The sequence below is a fragment of the Polyodon spathula genome, chromosome 7 (genome assembly GCF_017654505.1).
Source record: "Polyodon spathula isolate WHYD16114869_AA chromosome 7, ASM1765450v1, whole genome shotgun sequence".
NCBI classification, from domain to species: domain Eukaryota; kingdom Metazoa; phylum Chordata; class Actinopteri; order Acipenseriformes; family Polyodontidae; genus Polyodon; species Polyodon spathula.
The window spans coordinates 26,948,395-26,974,267 of NC_054540.1; the positions used below are offsets into that span (position 1 = coordinate 26,948,395).

Consider the following 25,873-nt stretch of genomic DNA (forward strand, 5'->3'; position numbering starts at 1 on the left):
CTGGTCAGATATAGGCAGCAATAAAAAGGAGAACTCCAGCAGCCATAGCTCTAAGCGAGTACCAAGCCTTGCAAGGGAGGTGTCCAAGTAGATGTCATATTTGAAAGAAGAGATTAGAATTACACACAAAGAAATATACACTGAAACAATTTACAAAGATGTCTACTTTATTATAGAGCAAGTAGAAAAGTACAATATGTATAAAAATACAAAACTGTCTTGATAGATATCTAAATACATGAACACAATGTGCATCGCTACATACATGCTCATACTGCAACTAAAAACTGCTGCCAGGAAGTCAAGAATTCATGCCGGAAGTTGGGTTACTAGGAGTCCTGACCAAATTATTGATTTGGTATTATACAGGTACCCAAACTGGTGGATAAGTGCAAAATAAATACAACCTTCTGCTTTTAAACAGCACTAGCTTAATGTATTCATTTCATAAAAGATTAAATCTCCCGACACAACGCCCACAAAGCACAAATAAAAGCACATTATAAAAAGGCCGAACAAGCAGTCAGTGGTTGAAGTTTAACTACAAATAAATACAAAATAATAAATAACAGCAATAGGAGGCCCAATATTACAATATTTTCCCTAAATGTACAGAAATCCAGTTTACTGCAGCAGCACCCGAAGATACCATTTCAGAGTGCATGCCCAGTACTGCTCTATAGAATGCCACACAGCACTAGCATATGGACTGGATTGCAATCACATTACAATAAAAAAGAAGCAAATAAACATTTCATTATTACTGTTGGAATTGCTGTTGTCTAACATAAGAGTTTATCTGAAATTAGAATAGTTTTCATATTAAAGGGAAGCTTAATTTAATAGTGACAGGAAATAATATTAAAAGAAAAAGTGAACAACAAAATAGCTGCCAACATGTTTTGACCATTAATGAATGATGGCATGTGACATGACCTGGTTACCCATCAATAATGACAACTGGCCAACCTACTCATGAACATCATTTTAAATTAGTCTTCAGAGTCACATTCAACTGCGCAAAACAATACACCTATAGGATTTATGTAGCAACTCGTGGTAAATGTGTTGAAGAATTGGCTATTTCCTAAAATTTCTTTAATTATTCAATTATTTTATTTACAGACTGTCTGTAAATTCTGATGTAACTGGAGAAGCTTACAGCTCACCCCACAAAGAGGACTACTTACAGCTCTTTGCAGAAAAAAAAAAAAAAAACATCTATATTTCACTGGGGTAAGGGTTTCTAGTAGTAAAAGGGTTAAACCCATTATTGACATTTTTAATTAGAATATACATTAGTCATAACCAGGGATCCTAGGAATCCATTTGCTGTGGAATAACACAGGAAAACATGGATTTTCAAATATCGGGGCTCACAACTCTTGCAATGGAATTTTTAGTTTTACATTTGCAAAAAAAAAACAACATGCAAGGCTTTTTTTGGTTGCTTATAACCAAATCAATACACTCATCATATATAATCATCAACACAGGCAATTCTGCTTTAAATTTAGTAAACACACGTGTTCAATAAAACTGCTTCTGGTGAACGAGGCACACGCATGTCATGTTCATGCTGAAACGGAGCTGCAGTTTACTTCAGTGTATTTTTACACTCAGCAAGCTGTTTAAAGATGCAGAAAATTATAAAAATCACCCCAAAAGATTGGGTCAATGAGTTTGGCAATAGTCATCCAGGTGACAGAGACTAACTTGAGATAAACTAATATAAAATACAATTTTTTGGTTTTTATTATTAGTACAGATGTATTTGTAATGTTTAAAGTAAAATGGTACATTTGTTTATATTATTGATTGGTTTCACTCTGGTGAGCTTGTAACTTCCTTCGAATTTGAAACTGTACCAATAAGTACTTCCTGTAAAAACTAACTAACTTATTCACTAGTACTGTGTTTTTGTTCTGAAGAAAACTAGGATCCCTGGTCATAGCCATTTCACTTTGGCTAATAAATTGAGAACGTACACCAGTGGTCAGAGATTAATTAAAACAGCACAGCCACAACTACACATATTTGAAAAATTCATTTAGACAAATACATACTAAATTAACCAGGGGGAAAAAAAAAAAAAAAGGAAAAATACAAGTTATGACTCTGGTACATATATACAAGATCAATAGGTTATAAAGTCTGGAAAGATTCCAGTATGTGATAAGACTTTACCAATACTCATTCTTTTTGACCGCAACATTTAAATAAATACACTATCAATACCATCAAGATACAAAATTGCATATTAAAAGCCGACCAGCCAAACAAATGCAACCACTGCAGGTCTAGCCTAGACTTTTTTACTTTGTTGCCAAAAGCCTGCAAAACCACCTGAGGATTCTACGGTATTAGAAATGTTATTCAAAACTGAAAAATGGTTTCCAACACATTAAAAAGAGTGGGAAAATGCAGGTTATATTGATTACCTGAAACCTGACGTAAACTTACAGACCAGAGGAGACCCTCAACCCCTCCTTACTTTAACAAAAGGGTTAATCTTATACAGTTTAACAATTAAATCACGCTTCAGACACAGAAAAGATCAACAGTTTGGGGGGGGGGGGGTTTAGCTGGTTTGAGAAGCGTTCTAACAAATCGCGTTGCACAATGTTAAAAAACAAACGTTTAGCACCTGGCTGAATCAAAAACCTGGGGAGGTTCCAATTCTCCAAGGCATGCAAAATACTAGATGATGCAAAACTTTTGGCCACAGCGGTAGGTTGCACAGGACTGGGATAATACAGCTTCATTTGCCATTTTCAGACTGCCACTGCCGATACATTACTTAAATTCACTTCTGAAATGCTGTTTGTGTGGACTGTTACGCATAAATAAATTGCTCTAAAAGCTGTCTGCAAATCCAAAGTGGAGGAAAGAATGATTCTTCTCTTTAACACCTATCTAAAAACAGCTGTACAGCACCACTGCAGTTATACCCCTGTTCAACCCACCCACCCCAGTGTAAAAGGAAACAAATACCTGTACTTTATTTGAATTACTTAAAAGTTAGTGTATGTGTATCCAACAAATAGTACAATATTAGAGTTAAATACTCAAGGAGGTCATTATTCGTTGGCAGTCTGCAAACCACACGTCAGCATTGAGTCCCAGTGCAGTCCTTTCAGCTATAAAAAAAATGAACCAAAAAAAAAAAAAAATGGAAGTCTGGGGGGGGGGATTGTGGCAGGGGGCATATTGAAAGAATAGTGTTTGATCTGCTCAAGCCACCCAAGGCTTTTTCAGAATTCCACCCAATTCAGGTACTGTGGGTTTGGTGGGTCACCACTCTTCATCCTCCTCTTTTGTGATCGATGGGGACGGCAGGCCTTGTGTATCCTGGGTTTTTGCCACCTCCTTTTTATTGCTGCAACAGGGTTTGAAGAGATGGGGATCAATAAGGACCTCGCCAAAGCGGCCCTTGTAGATTATCCCGCAACACACCTTCTGTCTGGGGGGAGGGAATTAATAAAAAATTTAGTAGAGGTGAAAAGTGAGCTTTAGGGTCATCCCCAAATGAGACCTAGAACCAAGTTGGTTCACCCTGTCTTTCAAGTGTCACAGAGGAGTCGGTAGCAACTACCAGGTTCATGGCTTTGACTTACTAACTTGAGCGACATTTTTACAAAGAACCTTGAACTTGCAGCGGATTAAAAGGAGAGGGTACTGCAAGGCACATTTTTTTTTTACTGTAGATGTGCAATGACACACAGATAAAGCACCCTAACTGCATTTTACAAAACTGACAAAGTGGGCGTCAAGTAAACAAGTCAGAAACCAACAAAAACATTTAAAAAATCAAAGCCACGTGTCCTCCAGGAAGGGTTCTAAAAACCTTTAATCAATATGAATGGCAGTTTAAGTAGGAGACTCGGGCGTTCTTTCATCCATTACCTTTTCCAGTATGTGAGGTCAAGGAAGGAGAAGACTGGCATCCTGCTGGAGCCAGTGCTCAGCTCTGCTTCAGATCCCTCGTCAGAGTGATTGCTGTAGCTTGGGGACTGAGCTGGGGAGGCACTTGATGTGGTACTGTGGGCATCAGAATCTGGAAGTAGTTAAAACAGAAACAAAACAAATTACCAATAAAAACAAATACTTTACATTGTCATATTTCAAGATACTGTACCAAAACACTAACAGCTTTAAAAAAGGGGTCTAGAATTAGAACGCATAGTCCTCTCATCCTAGGAAAATAAAATCTATGTAGTAAATGCTCCCTTGTATGTTTATAAATTAGTATTTATTTTGTTTTGTTTTTTGTCAGCAAAAGGCAAAATTACTGGAATACACAATAACTGTAACAGGCTATGGACTGTACAAACAGATGTTTAATTAGATCAGCATCAATAAAAGTCAAATGTGAAAATATACTACTCATTTACAGTTGGTTTATCTATTCACAATAGAAACATAAGAAAACAGCACTCTGAGGAAGCTGCTGCATCAGTTCTTACTCTGTCCTTTTAATCCATTCTTGAGTTTGCTGATCTGGCTTGGCCTTATTCTTCTGGTCAGAGACTTCATTTTCTTTGTCTTTATGGCAGTTTTTAAACTTGGTCCACCTCTTGCATCTACCACCTGAAATTCCCCAAAGAAAAAAAGACTGATTAGACAAAATGCTTTGACATCTAAGCCAATTGTGTCCCAGCAGAATAACAATGCATCCCATTCAAATTGTAGGACTTAACTACAAGTGTCCAGACCAATACCTGGTCCTAAAAACACAAGTATGATTCTTATTTTTAACATATTAGATGTTAGTTTGGGTTTTACAGATCACAACGGCTTATATATCTGGCACTTGTGCTTGTAAAGCAGACAAAGCTAGCCTTGCTAGCTGGCACTTGCAGCAGAAGTTTACAGTTTTGCAATGTGTCCCTGTTACTTTCAGGGTTAGAAATCCTGAAAACAAACTAACCAGACTACTTCCATCCTCACAGTTTAGTTAACTGAACTTGTACTGCACTATGTTTAAATACATTTGATATTGAAGTTTTGTAAATACCAATTCACATGTTTATAAAACCCTTCTTGTATTTACATAAAAATAGTTTTAGTGACATGATACCCTGAACATTAAGAAGCAATTGGAAGCTGATTGCAGGAGAAAGTACCAGGACAGAATTAATATTCATGCTGACGTGCACAACTGTATTGACCAGATCCATACAATAATTCAAATCATTTCATTTAATCCAATGTACATCTCAAGCTATGCATTTGCTGGTACGTAATATACAAGCTTGTTTACAAAGTGGTGATAGTTCCAGCCGCTCCAAGAAACTACGCATGTTTGCCATCTTAATTAATCCTGGCAAGTCTCCAGGTCACACCAGCATGTTGCAAATAAGTAAAACAGCAGAAGTTTTCCTAATGGGGGAAAAAAATATTGACACAACCAATAACTGCAAAAATACTTAATTTACAAGTTATTAAAAAAAAACAAAAAAACATATAGGGCTGAAAACTGTATCAGCATATGCCAGAAATAGACAAGGCTTGATATTACATTTCCATCAACTAAAGTATATTAAAAATTGTTTGTTTTTTTAATTAATATTCGGCACTATAAAGCTTATTTTATAAAACAATAGATTTTTTTTTTTTAATTCAAATGCACTTAAAGAGTTGCAGAATTCAAGAGCTGTGTCATCACCACACAGAAATAAAACATGAATCCAGATTTAACTGTACATAAACATTACCTATAGGAACTAAAGTACTGTATTCAAATCAATAAGTACATAAACATCAAGTACTGTACTACTATTAGAAGTGTGGCTTATGGTAGACTTTCAACATCATTGTGATAAATCATGTTCATACAGATTTTTTTTATAATAAATTATTTTTATTTTCATATAGTGTCTTTCATAGTGGACCACCATCACAAAGCGCTTTACAAGATATGAGACTAGGGTGTGTGAACTATGCATCAGCTGCAGAGTCACTTACAGTAATGTCTCACCCAAAAGACAGAGTACAAGAAGGTTAAGTGACTTACTGAGGGTCACACAATGAGTCAGTGGCTGAGCTGGGATTTGAACCGGGGACCTGCTGGTTACAAGCCTGTTTCTTTAACCACTGGACCTCCTATAATTATGTCTCAATCCTAAAATTCTAGGTAATGCAAAACTTTTGGTTATAGTTGTACTACTGGAGGCTTTAAGCTGTGGCTACATAGTAGTAACATTGATTATTTCAGTTCTGGTGAGTGTTGATTGAAACACTTGATACTACAGTAAGTTAAAAAAAGGCACATAATGTACTAAAGAAACAGTACATGACAAAGACAGCAGCACAAATTCAGAGTACAGTTAATCTTCTTTTTGTAAAACTAAGAAAAAAGATGTACATACATGATTCCAGTTCTTTTTAGATCCCACCGGTAGCTTCTTCCACCTCTTCACAAGCAGCACACAAGCGTTACAGATTTCTCCAGAACGATTTTCATGCAGCCTAAAAAATGAGCACATTAACATATTTTGGTCACTAAATTAAAACAATGGGATAATAACTGGCACTGTTGTTAAAACTGATGCCTAGTCCCCAGTCATGTTACATGCCTTAATTTCCACATACACTGTATACCATCCAAATCAATGACATGCTGTCATACGTGCTGCAACAGATTTTGGCCTCGCAGCCTTTGTATAACTGGATGCCCATGAAGAACCGAAAGGCATGCTCATCACAGTAGTATCCACATTATCATTGAATATGGTGCAATACTACAATAATGACAGCACCTGACTGTTCCAATTCATACTAGGCAATAATAACAGTAATACTGTGCCATCTAGGCAGTTCAAATCTTTGACACTCAGATTAGAATTAGTTTCGTATTCCCATATAACAAGTTGATCATAACATATTACATACTTACAAATAACAAAAACATGATCTGTGTGACTGTTAAAAAGAACTTCTGCTGGCCTCAGCTAGTTCTGTTTTAGACTACGTCCCTACTGTCTGGAAGCGTCTAAAATATAAGCAATTTGCTTGAACAACTTGTGGCAGTGAACCTGTTGTATAAATTGCCATTTAAAAAAAAAAAAAGAACCTCACATCACAAACAAATGTGCACGGTTCTAACTTACCCAAAACAATTGTGAAAGTCCTTTTCATACCGCTTGCTGTCAGTAAAGCGGGAGCTTGAGGACTTGGCTCTGCAGATACAGCACCCATCTATGCTCCGGTACATCTTTGGCTTATGAAATCCAAACATCTTCCCTGTGGAACAAAAACACGAGTGGGTATGGCTTGTGGACATTTGAAGGGATTCACACAGGACACGCCTTTTTAATGAAGGACAGTTAGGGGGGATAAAATAAAAGAAAGCACTTCCATCACCCTTTTAATGACACATCCCCAGATAAACTTGCTAAGATTTAGTAGGGTATACTAAAAAAATGCAATAAGGAACCACATCACCAGGCCTTTTGAAAGGTAAACAGAATGCAAGTAATCAGCCATGAAAAGATACTAGCCACTATTCAAGGAGTATCCTGCATGTCTCTATATTTAATAACAAAAAATAACCAACTATAAATAGTGTTCACAACCCAGTCACAAAAAATGCACCAAACTATTTAAAACCTTCATATTTTTATAAACACATGGACGAATCTTTCTTGTGATGAGGATAGTGTGTTCAGACAGAGCGTTACAAGTGAACATCTCTCCAGTTTCCTAACCCAAATCATAAGTAGGTCAGAGGGATGTTACATAAAAAAGACCTAGTAAAATTAATGTATGTCAAGACATGCACCAACTAAACTCTGCAGCATCCACTTTACTTCAGCAACAATGATCCATGTTCAATAATACACTTAACTCCCAAATTATATAGTACAAAACACGTGTTTATCTATATATAACACTAAAAAGGAACTGTAGCATACGTTATGCTTTGCACATATTAAGAAACGAACATTAAATACAATGTATAACCGCTAAATTCTCTGGACAGTTGTTTACGGGTGGCAATTTATTGTGCAGTAGTCTTCAGTAAGGGATTTGTTCCTATAATATGCATTATGGATCGGCAACAATATGTACTGGGTAAAGTACTGAACCACAATATGGTATTTTGCCCTCTGTAGAATACCAGTATATTGATATATACTGTAGCCGACTAAACAGAGGGACAAGAACTGCTAGTTGAACAAAGCAGGAAAAATCACCGTGTGTATTACTAGCATACGGAAACTGGTTGTAATATAAAACCTTACGTAATTCAACATGGCTTTCACTTTATTTAAAGGGGGTTTAGCCGATATGCTATAAACACTACAATTGCAGAAATTAATAACGAAAACACATCTTAACTACAAAATGTTAACATAAACAGGGTTGAGAAAAAAAAAAAAAAAACGGTAACATATTACATCAACAGCCTTAACATTTGCATTAGGTAGAGAAGACAAATCACCGCCTACAACTATTACTTCAAGCATGGCTGGTCGCAGCTCATACATGCGCAACCATTTTTAAATACACAGTAGATCCACACCGCAAGTTTCAGCGACAATTCTGAAAATAACAACAACAAAATGTAACGGCCTCCCCCCACCCCCGCCCCGCCTTTAAACTGTTACAATATTTTAATATTAAACATTGTGCAAGGCAGGTGCGCACGATGCCCTTTGTTTTCAAGCGTGCAGCATCCAGTTATGCGCAACACGATTGAGCAGAAAGAAGCGAAACCGAATATTTGGCAATTTGTTGACAGTCAATGCACAAAGCTTTCCTTTAACCTGTATGTCACCTTTTAGAGTCATATTTAAGTTTACAATAATAAGACCACGAGAAAATAAATCCAGTTTAACTTTGCAGCAACACCCCCTTTTGAACTGGCAAGACGCAATCAAAATACTTATGCACATTGTACTCAATTATAACACGCATAAAAAAAAGTAGCATTTAATTACAATCATCACTAACAATACGAAAACAACGTGTTACTCTTCCTGAATTCACCATGTGTACAATTTATGAGAAGTACCAGAAACATTATGTTAAGTTACATGGTGCCATCGGTATCACATTCAGTGAAACAACGTGCAGTTAAATGGAATTCTGGCACAAGTGCCAGCGCCACAGAAATCAAGACTTAGAAACGAACCTCATGTTTGAAACTGAATTCATACAGAATGTACCAGTATCCAAGTTATTTAAACCGGGAACTTCCCAATTGCTTGTACATACTAGTCAGCAAAAAAAAAAAAAAAAAGGTGGTACACACACACACCAAACATTGATTCACGCTAGCATAAAAGCAGATGTTCTCGGTTTTGTGTACTGCATATATTAGCAGATCATTTTTGAAGTAAACACTTGCAACATGTTCTGTATGTTTTATTTGTAATTCTAATAATCCGTTTGCCGATAATCAGTTGCATTTTAACTGTTAAAAGAAGACATTTAAATACAGGAAGTAAACGTCGTTGTCCCGTTACAGAAAATAAAACAAAACGTTGACAGTGTGGTGCATTTTCTGCAAAATTAATGCCACGAGCTAGCAACATTTAAAAAAAAAAAAAAAAAAAAAAAAAACCTACATGACCATGCACAGCGGTACCGTACTCCACACTCATCTGTACTATTATTTTCACGTTTAAACTTAAATCTGTATGCAAACGCAAATAGTTTGTTTAACAAGTTATAAATACTGACAAGTCTACAATATTTGAAAAAAAAAAGTTGTCTGCCTGTTTTTGGACTGGAATCCATCGCAATTAATTTAAATTAAGAAAAAAAAAAATTATGCACACTAAAGTCAAAATCCCGATTTACTTACTTGTTCAATGACTTTGAAAGTAGTCGCCAAAACGATATTGTTTTGCAGAAGCAAATCCAAACCCGACTAACTCACCTACACAATACCGAAACAGATAAGCTGCTGCCTGATACTTGATTGTTTACGTCACTCTCTTCTTGTTCTGAAGCAAGTCTGTAGTAAATTATTTGATTCTGCGCACGCGCCGGTCCCATGCCACCATTTTCTTCAATCAAATTGATTTACATACCCGTGTGACGTACTATAGCGGCCACATTCTGTTGTCCTTATAAGGAAGGAATATTGCGCGGGAAAGAGGGCTGGCATTGGTTGCTATGGTAATTCTTCAATGTACTGTGAATGCCAGCGATTGGGGGGGGGGGGGGGGGGGGGTATAAACCAAGACTAAAACACATGGGAGTGTGTACAGCACATCATAACAATGAAAACCAAACAAACAGGAAAAAAATATTAAATTAAATTATACTTTTCACACAAAATTACTGTTTTAAGCCTTTCCATTACTGGTTGACTATTTGATTGGCAATATTTTGATTAGCTCAACTTTAAAATTACAAAAATGAACTTGTTTCTTTAAGAATTTAGATTTATCTTTGTTTTGAGTGTATATGAGACTTACACTTCTACTACATTATAAATGGTCTAGAACAAAAAAGCTGACATTATTCCATTTTTAAAAAAAAAAAGAACATAAAACAATTAAATGCAATAATTGCATTAAATTCTTCCCTATCAAAGAATCCGTTTGGTTAGTTTCACTAATTTTATTATTAAGAAAATATTTAAAAACTGAAGGCTTGAAAATGTTGTGCATATATTTAAAATGTTGATATGACAGACCTAGATAATTATAGACCTATTAGTTGAACTTTTGGCAAAATAATAGAAGCAATATTAAAAAGTTAGCTTGAAGACAGCAACAATTTATACAGCAACAAAATTATAGGAGCCAGCATGAGTTTAGAAGAGGGAGGTTATGCTCAGCTAACCTACTTGACTTTATTTGAGGATGTTACATCTTATGTAAATGATGGCAACGCTTATGATATAATTGATCTTGATTTTTAAAAAGCCTTTGACAAAGTCCCACATGAAAGACTTAAATGCAAATTAAAATCAGCAGGAAGTCAGGGGAGGACATGTAACTGGATACAGAACTGGTTAAAACACAGAAAGCAGAAAGTAATTGTGAGGTGTAAAAACAGATTGGGGGGTGTGCTTAGTGGGGTACCACACAGCTCTGTACTTGGACCCTTACAATTCCTCATTTATATGAATGACTTGGACCAAGATAACATTGTAAGATAGTTACATTTACAGATGATACTTGGAGGAGTAGTGGACTCTGAATCTGCAACCCAGCTAATTCAAAAGGATTTAGACCGTCTCTGTAAACTGAGCACACTGATTTTAATGTTAAGAAATGTAAAGTATTGCATATTGGGCTCAAAAATGGACAGGATCAAAATAGGGGACGAGGACTTTGAAAAGGATCTCAGGGTTATACTGCAGTCATCATTAAAAGCATGTCACCAATGTGTTGAGGCAATTAAAGAGGCAAGTAGAATGTGAGGCTACATTGCAAAAAGAATGGAAGACACGTTTAGGGAGGTTATGGTAAGATTATATAATGCATTAGATAGACACCCCACCTAGAATACTGTGTGCAGTTTTGGACACATCACTTCAAAAAAATGTATCACTGAACTCAAGAAAGTAGAGACAGGTAACAAGGCTGATCCCAGGACTTAATGACATTTGCTATGAGGACAGGTTAAAATAATGAAATCTCTTCAGTCTAGAAAAAAAGAAGGAAGAGGAGACTTGATCAAAGTATTTAAATCATAAATGGTCTAGACAAAGACAGCCCGACACTACTTCAAATGTAGCACAGAGAAGAAGAGGGCATAAGTGGAAGCTGTAAAAGTAAGGAGGAGAAAATGGCATGCTAACAAAGAGCCTTGATGGGCCCAACAGCCTTTTCTCATTCTCAAACTTTTCTAATATTTCTAACATTCCCCAATTTATTTAAAATGTAGTTTGGTATAATAAACCCAATATACAATATATTACTGAGCTTTTAACTAAAATGTTTTCAACACTTGTTACAGTAGAGTAATGATTACATAAAGGGAGTGATGTAAAGATATGCACAGAGTGGTGCAAAACCCCCATAATGCTGCCACAATCATGGGGCGTATGTAAAGAATGGAGTTCACCTGGCGTTCTGCACCCGCTATCAAATTTGCACTTTGCCATCATTAATCCATGAATTAAATTGAAATGCATTCAAATGAAGAAAAGAAAATGAATTGGCTGGGATCTGGATACTAAGTGGGCACAAACATTATAATGCGATGTAAGGATTTTGCCTTGCGCTTAGGCAATTGCTGACCCTCAAAAAACTTTACACCTCTTCTTACAAGATACAAACCATTGTAGAAGTGAGTAACTAAGAGCTGTATAAAATCACCCACGTGACCTGTCATTGGCTTCAGGATGGCTGCTGTGGTACACTTCCTGTTGCAGGGTCACTTGGCTCTTGTTGAGGAGAGACAGGAACATGTGGGATGAGCTAGACCCCAGCGTCAATCTAAGCACCGCTATCCCTGCACATGTGAAAGTGTTGTGTTCTCTGCACTACGTAGCCTCTGGTTCCTTTCAGAACACAATTGGAATGTCTGGACAGATAACACAATCCACCTTTTCCAGAGTGCTAGGCACATTTCTGGATGTCATGCTACAAAGGTTGGGCCAATACATATCATCCCCTAAGGATACGAGCATAACTGATATTGGCCGAGGCTTTTCCAAGCAACTCTGTTTCATGCTGAGTGATCTCAGCCATAAGGACTCTCAGCTCCTTCTCAGAAAGCTTTTCTTTTCTGTGCGCCAATAGGACTTTGCTGCCCTTCCTCTGCCATATTTTTTTGCTTTGTATTTCCGTGCTTCACAAATGTCAGTCACACAGAGTCTACTGCCCTCTTGTACTCCAAAATAATTGCCTGGCCCAATGCAATTTGAATTTTGCATTCGCATTTATTTGCACTGTGTATATACAACCCTAAAATGTCATCTGATGCTTAATTTTATTTGAACCCAGAAGCACTGGAGAATAGACTAATATGATCAATGGCTTTCTTAACTTAATCCACATTGTTTAATCCAATATCAACAGCTAATAATTGTGCTATGAGTAAAAACAGAAAAAGGTGAGGTGCCAGAAACTAAAGTAACCAGGCTATTTATTTCTTTGTATTGTTTTTGTATTATTTTAGTAAAATGTTTCCCAAAACCAATCAATTGGTGGGCTTTAAATAGAGATGTGTGCACTACAATATCAAGCATGTACCAGAAGTCTAAAAACAATAACAAGATGTTTTTATGTATCTATTTTTCAATAAAGTAAAAATAATTAGCCCAATTGAGTCTCATTAATAACTTGGTTTAAAACACCCTTTAATCTATTGGGCATTCAAAAACAACTCTGACTCAGTTATGGATTTCTTTACCATTAATGTTAAGAGATCAGATTGATTTTCATTTAAAATATAATTTTTAAAGAGCAAAAAAAATGTACTTTTGCTATTTCTTTAAAATGATAAAATGCTGCATGCAGATTATGCAATTCTAATGTTTTATCATTAGACTACGGTATGAATCTTTATTGATTAAAGAATATAATTTTATCAGTAATAATGTCAATGCTACTTTTTCCCACTTGTTGCTTAAATTTATTTAACTTAATAGCCAGTTGTATTATTAGATTGTAAATATTTCCCATGTCTACTTATGCGATAGAGCCCGTCGATGCGGGCTCTACCGTGTGGTGGATGACCGCAATTGGAGTTATGCGTCCCTAGCTGAAGGCGAGGGCGCTAACGAAAGTCAAGGTCATCTACCACACTGTAGAGCCTGCATCTAGAGGGCTCTATCGCTATTAGAAAACGATATTTATTTTCTCTTTTAAAACTTTAAAACCTATATTTACCTTGAACTTCTGATATTTCGCAGGGTAACCTTCCGCTGAGGAAATAGCCCCTAACATAATTAGAATATAACAACGACATACATGTAGAAAATACGCTATTATTGAAATTCTTATTATTTAGCCAACATATTTATTTATTGGGGTCTTGCTCGCTCTTAGTATAATTTCTTTGGACATGTGTAATTGTTGAATAGTCCGTGTAGTATTGAGTCAGACTCAAAACTTCTTGTTGGAGGCGGGGCGTCATTCCAGCTGGCAAGCAGTGGATTGGCTGGTGCGGAAAGAACTGAAACAGGGTTAGCAGTTTGACTGGCTGGTTTAGAGGGAGGGTGTTGTTTGGATCCAGCTGAAAACATAATTGTGGACCAATCATGTCTTTCCTGTTAATTTGCTGTCCAGCAGCTGTGGCTTGAACCATTCTTACGGTGTCGTCATAGACATGATTTCCCTTGTCTCTAGACCAGCATCAGAAAGCATGTTTAAGTAGCTTTTTATGTTATCAGATTAGAATGTTAAGGGAAAAAGCCGGTATTTATGTGCGTATTGATTTCAAATTTAATTCACAGTAAAGCACTTCAACATTCCAGGGGGCATCTATCGCACTCAATCGTTTTCTAATAACTAATATTATTTATTTGAATTGTTATTTGAAGCAACTTTAATTAAGGCTTTCACTTACTATCCTTTATTTAACAAGCAAGAGTTTTTCCAGTAGCCATTTAAATGACCCGCTTCATTGAAGAGGTTTCCAATTAAGTTCTGAAAAATAGTATTATGATCTTAAAGAGAGGAAGGTTGGTGTGAAACATTATTAATACATTGCAATAATGCTGTGGACATTTGTCACAAATTTAATCTGCTTTATTATCTGTACAGTACATTATTTATTATCACTAGATGTACTGCTCCAACTAAATTCCCTTTTCTATGGATGATAAAATCTTCCTGAATCTTCTAGATTCAAAACACACCAAGAAATATCTAAAACAACATTTTAGGTTACTTGCATGTTCGTTTTCTAAGGATATATGTACAAACTATTACATTGAATTTCATTAAAACTGCCAGCTGTAATTATAAATGCATTTAGATAGATATGTTTATTTTTATTTTTTTTTCAAATGACAATTTCAGCATGAGCACAATTTCTAACCTTTACTCTGATTATTCTATGTGAGAAACAAAGGCTGGCTGGACAATTAATTAAACTGGAACAAGTCATGTTTCAGATTCTATATAGAAGACTTATGTAGAGAGGCTGTATGCAATTTATACCACAGTAATGTTAGATGTATAAAAACGCAGCATATATCTGGTAATGGTATAGCCTGAGATAATGGGTATATTGAGTAGTAACAAAGCTTTAAAATCAGGAATTATTTAATCTGTTATAACAATTGAAAATCATCTCGAACACTTTCATGAATATCAAACTAGTTGTCCCATGCAAGTTCAGTATAGAGATTTACTTTAGTCGCTCACCAGTTATTCTAATTTATTTCTGTCTCTTGATTTTCTTTCTGACGGGGACCCCTATGTGACTTCAATTCTGAAAAAGAACAGGGTGTAGTTCTCATATGGAAGAAGAAAAAAAAACATAAGAAACAAAGCTTTTTCAATGAAATGTTTTATAAATACTTCAACATAACAGTGATGTGAATAGACATTTTACTGCACTGACACTACAGCTTAAGTTTAATAAAAAAATAAGACACACAACTGTGTTTATGCCGTGCATTCACACTGACATCCTAAACAAAAACAAGACAGCAATGCTTTAAATACTGTTTTTATTATTTATTTTTTTTAATCTGTTTCACTTAATTTCTTTCAGGGGTAAACATATACTATAATTGCAAACTTTTCCATTTAAACTGTGAATAGCTGTTAAGAGCCATGCTCCACAATATTAGCTACATAGATCCATATACACATTGCTACCCTCTAAGACTAACACCTAAAAGGTGTAGCAAGTTAATATAAATATTTTAGTCTTGAGATTATAAAACACATTTTAAAAGCTGGCTTTATTTGAAGTAACATGAACAATGGTATTTTAAATCGGGTTTGTACAAACTACAACATACATAGGATTACACAACCCAACATATAACCTTCTGTTTGCCCCATTTAATAATTAGGATTCCCTTAATAGCGGTGATATTGGACAGGCCTCACATATAATTTACACGCAATCCTGCATCGGGCAATTGGTAGGATCAATTGCAGAGCACGGAGAATGACATTTATACTGAAATCGGGCACACCACAAAGCACGCCCACATTAATTAAGGACAACACAATTTAAATGCAAGACAACTAAACAAACTCGAATGAAATATCATTCCATGTTACAGTACTCATTAAGTTACTAAACAGTGAACTTAGAAATGGACACTCCAAAAGCTGAAAGCCTGGCGACCTAGATGATTTAGTTGACTTATGCATAAGGAGTGCATAACCCTTTTAAAAATTGCTTGATCCATTTAGTTAGGTTTAATTAGAGTACCACAGCTGCACTAAAAGACAGGAATACGCCGTGTATCAAGTATTAGAGCCTTTAATACTGTTTGTAATATGTAAGACCATGGACAGCCAGGTAGGCATAAGCAATGTATTGTGGTGTAAAGTGCAGCATGTTTTTAGATCTATTGTAGTGATGGGACAAGTGGAACTGGAACTTTATATATACACCGTACTTATTAAACAGGGCCACGCTGATTGAACTAGAACAGCCCTGACAAAACACTGCTATCTTGCTGGGCCTTTAATTGCACAAGATAATAGCTAGGTAAACTCATCAGCCAAAACTTTTTACCTATGATGACATAAAATATGTATGCAACTGATTTAATACACTAGATCATATAGATTTTATATATTAGATCATATTATCTATGTATAGATAATATATATTTTAATGCAATTCTGTTCCAATGAAATTCGACATGTTTCCAGTTCTGATACTATATATATACTGTTTCCAGCACAAACATTATCATGAGTTATGATGATATACTGATGTCTTAATGTTCCATTATAATCAGATCAGTGTTCTGTACTGGAGGGTCCCAGTTGCTGTAAAAGAAACACAGAAATCTCCAATTGGACCAAAAAGTAAAGCCATTCAGAGCTGATATTTCAAGTGCTCAGACAAAGCTTGCATAAACAGCAGTAGTAAATTTCACAATGCATTTGATATTGTGATAGAGAAGTAATGCTGTGCATCAATTGCTCCAGAAAGGACACACTTGCACAGTAGGGCCATTCCATAAAAGTGGTATGTTTGTCACACTGATAACTCATCAATATCTATGGTGATGGATCTACTGTAATACAGTTTGATCATCAAAAAATCTTGGGCTTGCCACTAGTTTGATATTGATGACTAATCCACTGTAAAAAACTTTATTGCCTAGTGACGACATTTGAATTCCCAAGCTGTAACTATGGCATGCCAGTGACAGAAAACCATCCCTGAAAAAAACGAACAAAACAGAACCAAGCTTGTCAAGTGTGACTAACAGCATGCCTTCTAGCAATAGCTGAAGATTCTACTGAACTAAATAGTCAGCAAAACACAGTGCATTACATAAGAACATGTTTGTCTTTTGTTTTCTGGTAAACTCATCTTAGCAATGTATTAACCTTTCATATTTTATTGAAAACGTATTTACACACATCTAAACCCATGAAAAATATTCTATATTCTTTCTAAATTTCAAAGTTTCTTTAAACAAGCTAGGTAATACTGTATTCAGCTTTATACATTACTTCTTGCCCACTCCACGATGCTTTCTCCCACATCTTGTGGCCCAGTCTTTGCTGTCTTCTTTTGTTTTCAATCTATTAAATGTTACTTGCCAGTGTTGCACTACCAGCAGCAATATGGGCCAGAAAAAGGTTCCTACAGTATTCTCAGAATGTAGACCCATGACAGCCAGTCTCTTTTTTAACATACAGTAAGGCTACAGGGTTATTCCTTTGACCAGAGAGGATTCCAGTGTAATATTGAACTCATGGACTGTCTGTAGCGCCTGAATGAGGGAATTCACTGTCAGGTGGTCCCGGAGCAGAGCATATTCTTCATACATCCTTGTGATTAGAGGGCATTCCACCAGGAGCGGGATCCACTGAGGAAGCAAATGGTCCCTGAAATTGGAAAAATAGAATGTAAATCAATGGTTTTATCTATTCCCAGTTCTATCTATTTCCATTTTGCAGAAAAGTTAAATGTTGCTAGGTGAGCTATTAATCCTGGAGAGTACTGTTTTTTTTTTTTTAAATCAATTTCAATAAAAGTGTTAAAATAGCTTCTGTTTTTGTAAGATTTACTGAGCTCCTTGTCCTATTTATCCTTATTTCTAAAGTAGACAACTTGCCCTGCACAAGAATGGTACTGCTCTAAACTAGCGGGAGATGACTGACACCTACCTTGCCCCAAGACAAACAAGCAGCTGGAATTTTCCATCTTTTCCAATGTTCCTTGGGGTTATGTTGATGGCGTTCACATAATGACAGAATACTTTACACTTGGATCTGAAGGATTCCATTCCCTCCTCAGTGTCCCCAATCTGATCCGTCATTTCAAAGTAGGCCATGGCTTTCTCTGTGCAATAAAAAAAGGCATTCAAATGTACTGGGTCAGGCCTGGTATAAATAGATTAGGAAGTTTAAATTCATAGTAAATATACATTCCCTTTATATACTCCTGCTAATCTGTGTGGAAGATAAAACAGTACAGAATACACAGCCAGGAGGTGATGCTTCTGTTACAATCAAACACAACGTTTGAAAAAATATTATACAGGTACAGTAATTGTGATTTGATATTGTGTAACATCACAACTATACTAGAAAGGAGATGTTGTATTGATGTGTTTTATCTGGTTAACTAAATTTAAAAAAAACAAAAAACAAAAAAACAACAAAAAAAAAAAACACAGTAAATAAATATTATCACGAATGCTGACCCCTGTAGATCAGGTGAATTAATGACAGGGATATATTAAAAAATAAAACACCGTGAAAACGTGTCTGACCCAATAGGTGATCGTGAGGGATTGTTTATTACATTGATAAATTTACATTATATAATAACTGGCGAGCAATTTTTTCAATGGGCTCATCCAGTTGATATTTCCTATAATAACAGTCCAATTACTACAGGAAACACACGCTCATTAACACCTGCAACGGAGCGAGCTGTCAACCTGAAAGGGAGCAGAGCAAGCAGCACAGAACTTTAGAACTCTGGCAGGAAAAAACTGCTCACCAGAGATTATAAAAAATAGAGTGTCATAAACAATAATACCCACCTGAGTGGTGGGATGCTACATAAACAAACTGCCCCATGAAGTATTCGCTATTTAATAACTTCTTATCATGGTCACAGTACTCACTTGGGGATGCAAAGCAGTTACATATGCACTTTAATTATTAAACTGAAAAACACAATGGCTTTGCAAAACAATATCACCCACTGTTCTATATTCACAAGCTTATAGCTGTTTCGCATTTCCCTGCAGAATAAATTCTATCTTTAGATTTTTTGTAGAACTCCAATTTCTCCCATCCTCAATGCGGTTTCATTAGGAAATGCTATTTTTCCAGTCAGTTCAGCAGACAGCTATACATTTTATATTAAGTAATTTTACATAAACCATAAATGCTTGTGTTTTTATCAAAACTGCCATTATATCATCATCCTAAAACAGTCAATACTCAACATATAATTCGTATCCATAAGTGTAGGTCTTGAAGTTCTATAGTATATCTATTTATAATATATATATATATATATATATATATATAATATATATTATATATATATATATTAAAAGATATTTGGAGACATTTGGTATTTATTTCCAATACCCTACATTTTAAAACACTGCCTGCAATATGGCCAAGTCCACTAGAGGGTGCTTATCCACTGAACAACACAACCTGCCTGCGAATGGGACTGCAGTACAGCAACGCATCACAGGGTTAGCTTCCCTGCCAGAAAAATAAAGCACAGATAGAGCATTTTGCTTTTAACTAAACTAAATCTGTGATACATGTAACTGGGCCTCCATTTGTGTAATCTGTGATACATGTAAATGGGCCTCCATTTGTGTTTAAGGTCAGCTGTTCATGAACATCAATTACCAAAATAGCAAATCCCAATTTTTCTCTTTCTTACCTATGAAATCCCAGACGAAGACGTTCTTCTGGAAAATGCGGGAGGATTTGAACCCGTGGTGGAAAAACTGCTCCAGAGCGGAGACCAGACCGTTCTCACCACACAGCAGGATCGTGAGGCTTCCTCGCTGCAGGAGAAAGCCAGGTTAGGCAAATGCAGGGGGCACCAACTAATGCAAGCTTACTTCTAGAAAAAGCTGGGAAATGATACTGGGTATTCATTTCTAGTAGTAATACTACAGATTTCATTTTTTTTATCAAAACAAAGAGGTATTCCCTACATATTTGTGCCACTACCAGTAAAAATACAGACACAAAAAAAACCTGTCATTGGTAGTTTTATCAATAGATCCCCCCATTACATTTTTATTAATGCAGTTATTTTTATGTACCCTTGAAAACTGCTTGCCACTTTTGCCTTACACGGTCTATAATTATTCCAGTCAGCTGAGAATACAACTATATATTTTACATTAAGCTATTTTAAATGTAACCCATAAAGGTTTGCCATCAATAAAATAGCTATTATAGTGTGCATGGGTTCATGCAAAATTAAAATCCAATGCTAAATGAAATTCATTTTTACAAGGTTTTCAGTTCATGGGCAGACCCACCAAATAATGCAACTTGTTTTGCAGGTGGTGGCTGCTTCCTCTGTATGAAATGAGGTGCTACAGTGGCAGTAAAGAACCTATAAGAAGAGGACACTAGGCAACTTTTACTCAGGTCCTGGAACAATGGACTGGAAATTAAATGCGGCAATAAGAAGTGAATCAGTGATTGGAGACAAAGAAAGGTGGAATAATAAACTTCCTTACTGTACGTTATAGAACTGTAGAAAACAACAAGAACAATGTTTGGTTTAAAAAGAAATATGATAAAAGTCCTTTTAGGTCAGCCTACCTTTACAATGTTAGGGAACCCCTTGTAGTGTTTACAAGAAACACATCACTTTACCTTTTCTGTAACCTGTGTAGTTCTTATCACTGTTTTTCAACACATTCCCAATAGTTTTGAACTGCTTTATTTTTTATTCACAAATAAAATAGGGAATTACTTTTTTCAACTTTTTCTCGGGAAAGTTTGTCAGGAGAAAGATTTCTTCTGAACATCGCAGTACTGTACATCCAGTTTATGCTCCTTCCTACAGCAATTCTCAGGCTGTGATTGAAGGGAGTGGTGTATTGTGGGAACAGAAAACCTGCACTGCTGCAGTGGGGAGTGTGATCTGGACACACTGTGATCCTTAGAAGATTTTTTTTTCTTCACCAACCAAACGCTCCCAAGTAAATGCTGAGAAAATGTATTTCCCCAGGTGGTTCATGACCCACAATGTGTGAATACAACATTTCAAAAGAGTGGTTGATATGTTAAAAAATATAACGCTGTGATAACACAGGACACAGCAAAGGTAACAATGTGTTTCTTGTAACTTTGCAAGGGGTTCTGGTACACTTTGAGACTAGTCTCGTCGCTTTCAGTTTTGGAGATGACATCCTCTTTGGTGGTTTTAATAAAAAAACGTTCCCATAGATACTAATTAATGTAATGCAACATTTTAGGCAAGCCTCTGTACTTGCTGGACTAGTGTACATACCTCCTTTTCAGGTTTATGAAAGTGTTTTACAATATTATTCACAGCTTCCCCGATGGCCTCCTGAATTTGGTCAGCATTCGGCTCTAAAAAGACAAAAAACAAGAAATGAAATCACCAGGTAGTGCTCTTAGAGAAGGTACAAAAATACCTTTAAAAATAGAGCCATATACCGATTTGGATGTAAATGTATTAAAAGCTGTATCATTTCAAAGATTATCCAAGACACCTGCTTGTTTTGCGGTTTTACAAATGTAGTAATCTAATTGAAACTAATCTTGACAGGTCTCATACAGTACAGCTTGAGCAATCATCTTTAATTACGATGGAAGCGCTGGGTACTGATCATGCCCTGCGGTGGTTGTTTTGACAAAACCAAGGCTGTAATGCTATTTATCTTCTGGGCATCAAAGTCATTTTGCTTTAATAACCAAAAGACAGTGTTTACTACATACATTTCAAGCAATAAATAACACATTCTTCCATGACACTTCCTTCTGGGTGTCATAAATTATGAGACAGAAGGTCAAGTAATTTATAAACTGTCACAGAAACCTGAGATGGAATTGTTTTCTGTAACTCACTGAAGAGGCCCATCTACTATTATAATTCATGAATACCCTTGTGATGCTAATATTAAAGAAGATGAGGTTCAGCTGTACAGTTGTTTTTTTTTTTTTAAACTTAGTGTCTGAGTGCTGTACAGATGTCTATGTCGTTATCCGTTTCTCCAGTTTCCCTAAGATACGAATCTACTAGCTTTACATCATTTTAAAATTTTTTTTTTTTTTTTTTTACATATACTCTCATTTTGTTGATCATTAATGAACATTTTTGTACTGTGGGTGTTATTGAGTGATCGAAAGCAAGACATTTTGTGTTTGAATTGAAAGTGATGGTCTCGAGGCGTCGAATGAGTCAAAGTTCAAGTATATTTTCCTTTAGCGGGATTATCACTTTTTGAAGTCACTACTGTGGTATTGTGGCTCAGGATGCAAACATAGTCTTCACCCATAGAACATATACATTATATATATATATATATATATATATATATATATATATATATATATATATATATATATATACACACACACACACACACACACACACATATATATATATATATATATATACACACATACACACATATATATACACATACACACACACACACACATATATATATATATATATATATATATATATATATATATATATATATATATATATATATATATATATATACACACACACACACACACACACACACACACACACACACAGTACCAGTCAAAAGTTTGAGTACACTTGCTGGAAACTAGTTTTTTTTTTCATAATTGACAATATTTTACGTCGTATAGGTTTCTGTAAATACTTGAAAATGAAAACACTTGTTACAATATACAAAACAAAACATAAGGATTATCAAAACAATGTTCAACAAAATTGAAAATTGTCTCTAAATCTTGGATTCCTCAAAATAGCCACCCTTTGCCTTAATAACAGCCTCACAAACATGAGGCATTTGGTTAACAAGTTTCAGCAGGAAATCACCCGACATGTCTTCCCAGCTCTTCTGCAGCAATTCCCAGAGATGTAGGGCACTTGTGGGTAGCTTTGCTTTGACTCTTCTGTCCAGTTCATCCCATACAAGTTCTATGGGATTGAGGTCTGGAGACTGGGCAGGCCAGGTCATTAGATTGAGTTGTCCTTCACTTTCCTTCTTCGCCAAATACTTCTTGCACAACTTTGAGGTGTGTTTCGGGTCATTATCTTGCTAAAGAATGAAGGACTGCCCAACTAGCCGTAATCCTGATGGAATGGCATGCCTCTGAAGTATGCTATGATAGCCATGCTGGTTGAGCTTGCCATGGACTTGGTAAAGATAACCAACTCTGTCACCAGCAAAGCAACCCCAGACCATGACACTGCCTCCTCCATGCTTGACAGTGGGAACCACACATGCAGAACTCATGCGCTCACCCTCTCTGCGTCTTACAAATACTCAGCGGTTGGACCCAGATATTTCAAATTTTGACTAATCGGTCCATAAGACCAACTTCCACGCCTCAAATGTCCAGTTTCTGTGTTTTTTGGCCCAGGCAAGTCTCTCCCTCTTATTCTGCACTCTTAACAATGGTTTCTTTGCAGCAATTTTTCCAGTTAGGCCAGCTTTACGCAATCTCCTCTGAACAGTTGATATTGAAACATCTGTATTTCTAGTAACATTTAGCTGAGCTTGTAGTTCAGGGGCAGTTATTCACCGGTTTCGCAGACTTGTGACTCTAATGAACTTGTTCTCTGATTCTGAGGTCACCCTTGGCCTGCCTGACCTTGTTCGGTCCTCATGAGTGCCAGTTTCTTCAAATCGTTTGATGGTCTTGGCCACAGCAGTTACAGACACTTGCAAAGTTCTTGCGATTTGTCTTAAAGATTGACCTTCATTTCTTAAAATAATTACAGACTTTTTACTTTGCTAAACTGAGCGTATTTTGCCATTTTCTGCTCCCTTACATTCAGGAATGACAAACTTGTGCCTATGCTACCTATATTTATAGTAATCATGGACCCTCACCTGTTAACAATAATTGGTGACAAAAGGTTAATTAGGTAACATGCTAGTTAACTCAGAGAACATTTAACAGAGACACCTTTATACTTAGGCCAGTGTTCTAACACTGTGTTATACACATTTCAGATTTTTAACTGACTTGGGCTTCAGACTGAAATCCACTTGCTCTGGGTGACCATTTCATTGAAATTGACAAGAATTACATTTTCATTTAAAAATTTAAGTGAAAATTTAAGTGACAATATAATACAGGAACAAACTTAAGTGTGAAATCAAGCAGTAGTGCAGGGTTTGGTGCAGCAGTGGGGAAGCAGTTTTGTAACAGTCCTGTGCTTTTGGAAGATAAATTAATCAGAACAATTGACAACATAGTGCTTGGAGTGAGGGAATTTGTAATATAATTTTAAACAATTTTACATGCTTGTGTAAATAGGTTCTATCCTATTTTTTGTTCTGACTTTATGTAATTGAGTTCTGTTTAATTCTCAAAGTTCTCACACAGCAGGATCACAAGACTTCCTCTCTGTAAGGGGAAGTGTCAGATTAGGCTAACGCATGGGTCAACACTATTGCAATAGTCTAGAAAAAGCTGGTACATGACAGTGTACATTTATTTTGAAAGTAATTTTAACTCAAAAGGTGGTCAAATTAATCAGATTTACTTTTTGATCATAAAACAAAATCACTCCACAAAAGAACAGCTACTACTGGTATTCATATCAATAGAGTCCTCCCTCCCCCCATTACAAATGTATTGATAAAATGTTCTATTGTTACCTTGAATACTGCTAGTCACGCTTGACTTACTGTGTCTATAATTACTCCAGTCAATTGAGAATGCAGATCCTCAGACATCTCCCCAAATGGCACTGCTGGTGTGTGAATGCTGGAGGGGCTGCCTCGTGACTTACTGTTCTTGCCTGCCAGTGAGGTGATGCTGATGCGGCGTGTCTGTGTGGGGGAGCGCTGCAGTGGTGGGGTTCTGCACTGCTTGCTCAGGTCCTCGTCGGCACACGGGATGATCAACTCTCCAATCAGTATTCTCTCCAGGCTCCCATCGTCGACCCCCTTCCCCAGCCAACGGCCACACGGGAACCTGAACAAACAACACACGGCTGCTTTCACCCTCAGGTTTTTATGCAAAAAGACACTTCTGGATGAAACAAAACTGAAAGCTTCCTTTAAAAAGTGTTCTCTGAAGTGAAATATGTCTTTAAATGGCTGCAGGACTATTTTTTTGCACCAGCTCACACAGGTTTGAGTTTCAGAGTTATATCAACAGTGCCATGTATCCCAGAAACATTTTGATCCCCAAAACTGAACAGCTAGTTTAATTTTTAAATGTTTTCTGGAGGACAAATTAATTGAATTAGGTCTTTCTCCAACTAAGTTCTCTCCTACATATATTTTTTACTAGTTTTAGCACACAACTAATTAATAAACCAATAAGGAAGAACTAACACATACATCTGTACTGAACTGAACTGTTAAAGAAATGCCAGTGCCCTTACTTGTAAGTATGTCCTGTGATCTCATTCCTGACCATCACACAGTCTACCAGCCACTTCGCTAACAGACCAGAGTTGTCATGTCCGATTTGAGCTGTTGTCAGCTTTCCCAAATTTTGACACTGCAGTGGAGAAAAGGAAAAAAAAATCCTCCTAATCTTTCATCGTATCATTCAACCCAGTAATTCTGTAAGGAGTTAGCGTT

The 25,873-nt window shown here is 36.3% G+C and overlaps 2 protein-coding genes across 7 annotated transcripts in view; both read right to left on the bottom strand.

Moving 5' to 3' along the window:
- Positions 1-1,474: 1,474 nt before the first annotated feature.
- On the bottom strand, positions 1,475-9,931 carry LOC121318456 (SIN3-HDAC complex-associated factor-like). Its single transcript, XM_041255157.1, has 6 exons — positions 9,815-9,931; positions 7,113-7,245; positions 6,372-6,471; positions 4,467-4,590; positions 3,907-4,057; positions 1,475-3,463 (listed from the first exon to the last, which is right to left on the bottom strand). Exons 2-6 carry the CDS (start codon positions 7,238-7,240, stop codon positions 3,295-3,297), a joined length of 672 nt encoding a protein of 223 aa, XP_041111091.1. The 5' UTR covers positions 7,241-7,245; positions 9,815-9,931; the 3' UTR covers positions 1,475-3,294.
- Positions 9,932-15,416: 5,485 nt separating this feature from the next.
- Positions 15,417-25,873, bottom strand: part of LOC121318457 (DENN domain-containing protein 5B-like) — an 80,343-nt gene continuing 69,886 nt past the window's right edge. For all 6 annotated transcript variants that reach the window (XM_041255161.1, XM_041255160.1, XM_041255159.1 and 3 more), the window contains 6 exons: positions 25,672-25,790; positions 25,072-25,256; positions 21,589-21,671; positions 19,993-20,119; positions 18,240-18,414; positions 15,417-17,957 (listed from right to left, as the gene is read on the bottom strand). In XM_041255161.1, the coding sequence (XP_041111095.1) occupies positions 17,774-17,957; positions 18,240-18,414; positions 19,993-20,119; positions 21,589-21,671; positions 25,072-25,256; positions 25,672-25,790 (873 nt within the window). In that variant the 3' untranslated portion in view covers positions 15,417-17,773. The remainder of the gene's footprint in view (positions 17,958-18,239; positions 18,415-19,992; positions 20,120-21,588; positions 21,672-25,071; positions 25,257-25,671; positions 25,791-25,873) is intronic.

Bases quoted from the DNA above. Each gene is read 5' to 3' on its own strand.
- LOC121318456 (XM_041255157.1), bottom strand. From the start codon at position 7,240: ATGTTTGGATTTCATAAGCCAAAGATGTACCGGAGCATAGATGGGTGC. The intron at 4,591-6,371 runs GTATGTACATCT...GGGGAATTTCAG, and splicing joins CTAAAAAGAACTGGAATCAT to GTGGTAGATGCAAGAGGTGG. The intron at 3,464-3,906 runs GTAATGGATGAA...CCCTCCCCCCAG, and splicing joins GACCTCACATACTGGAAAAG to ACAGAAGGTGTGTTGCGGGA.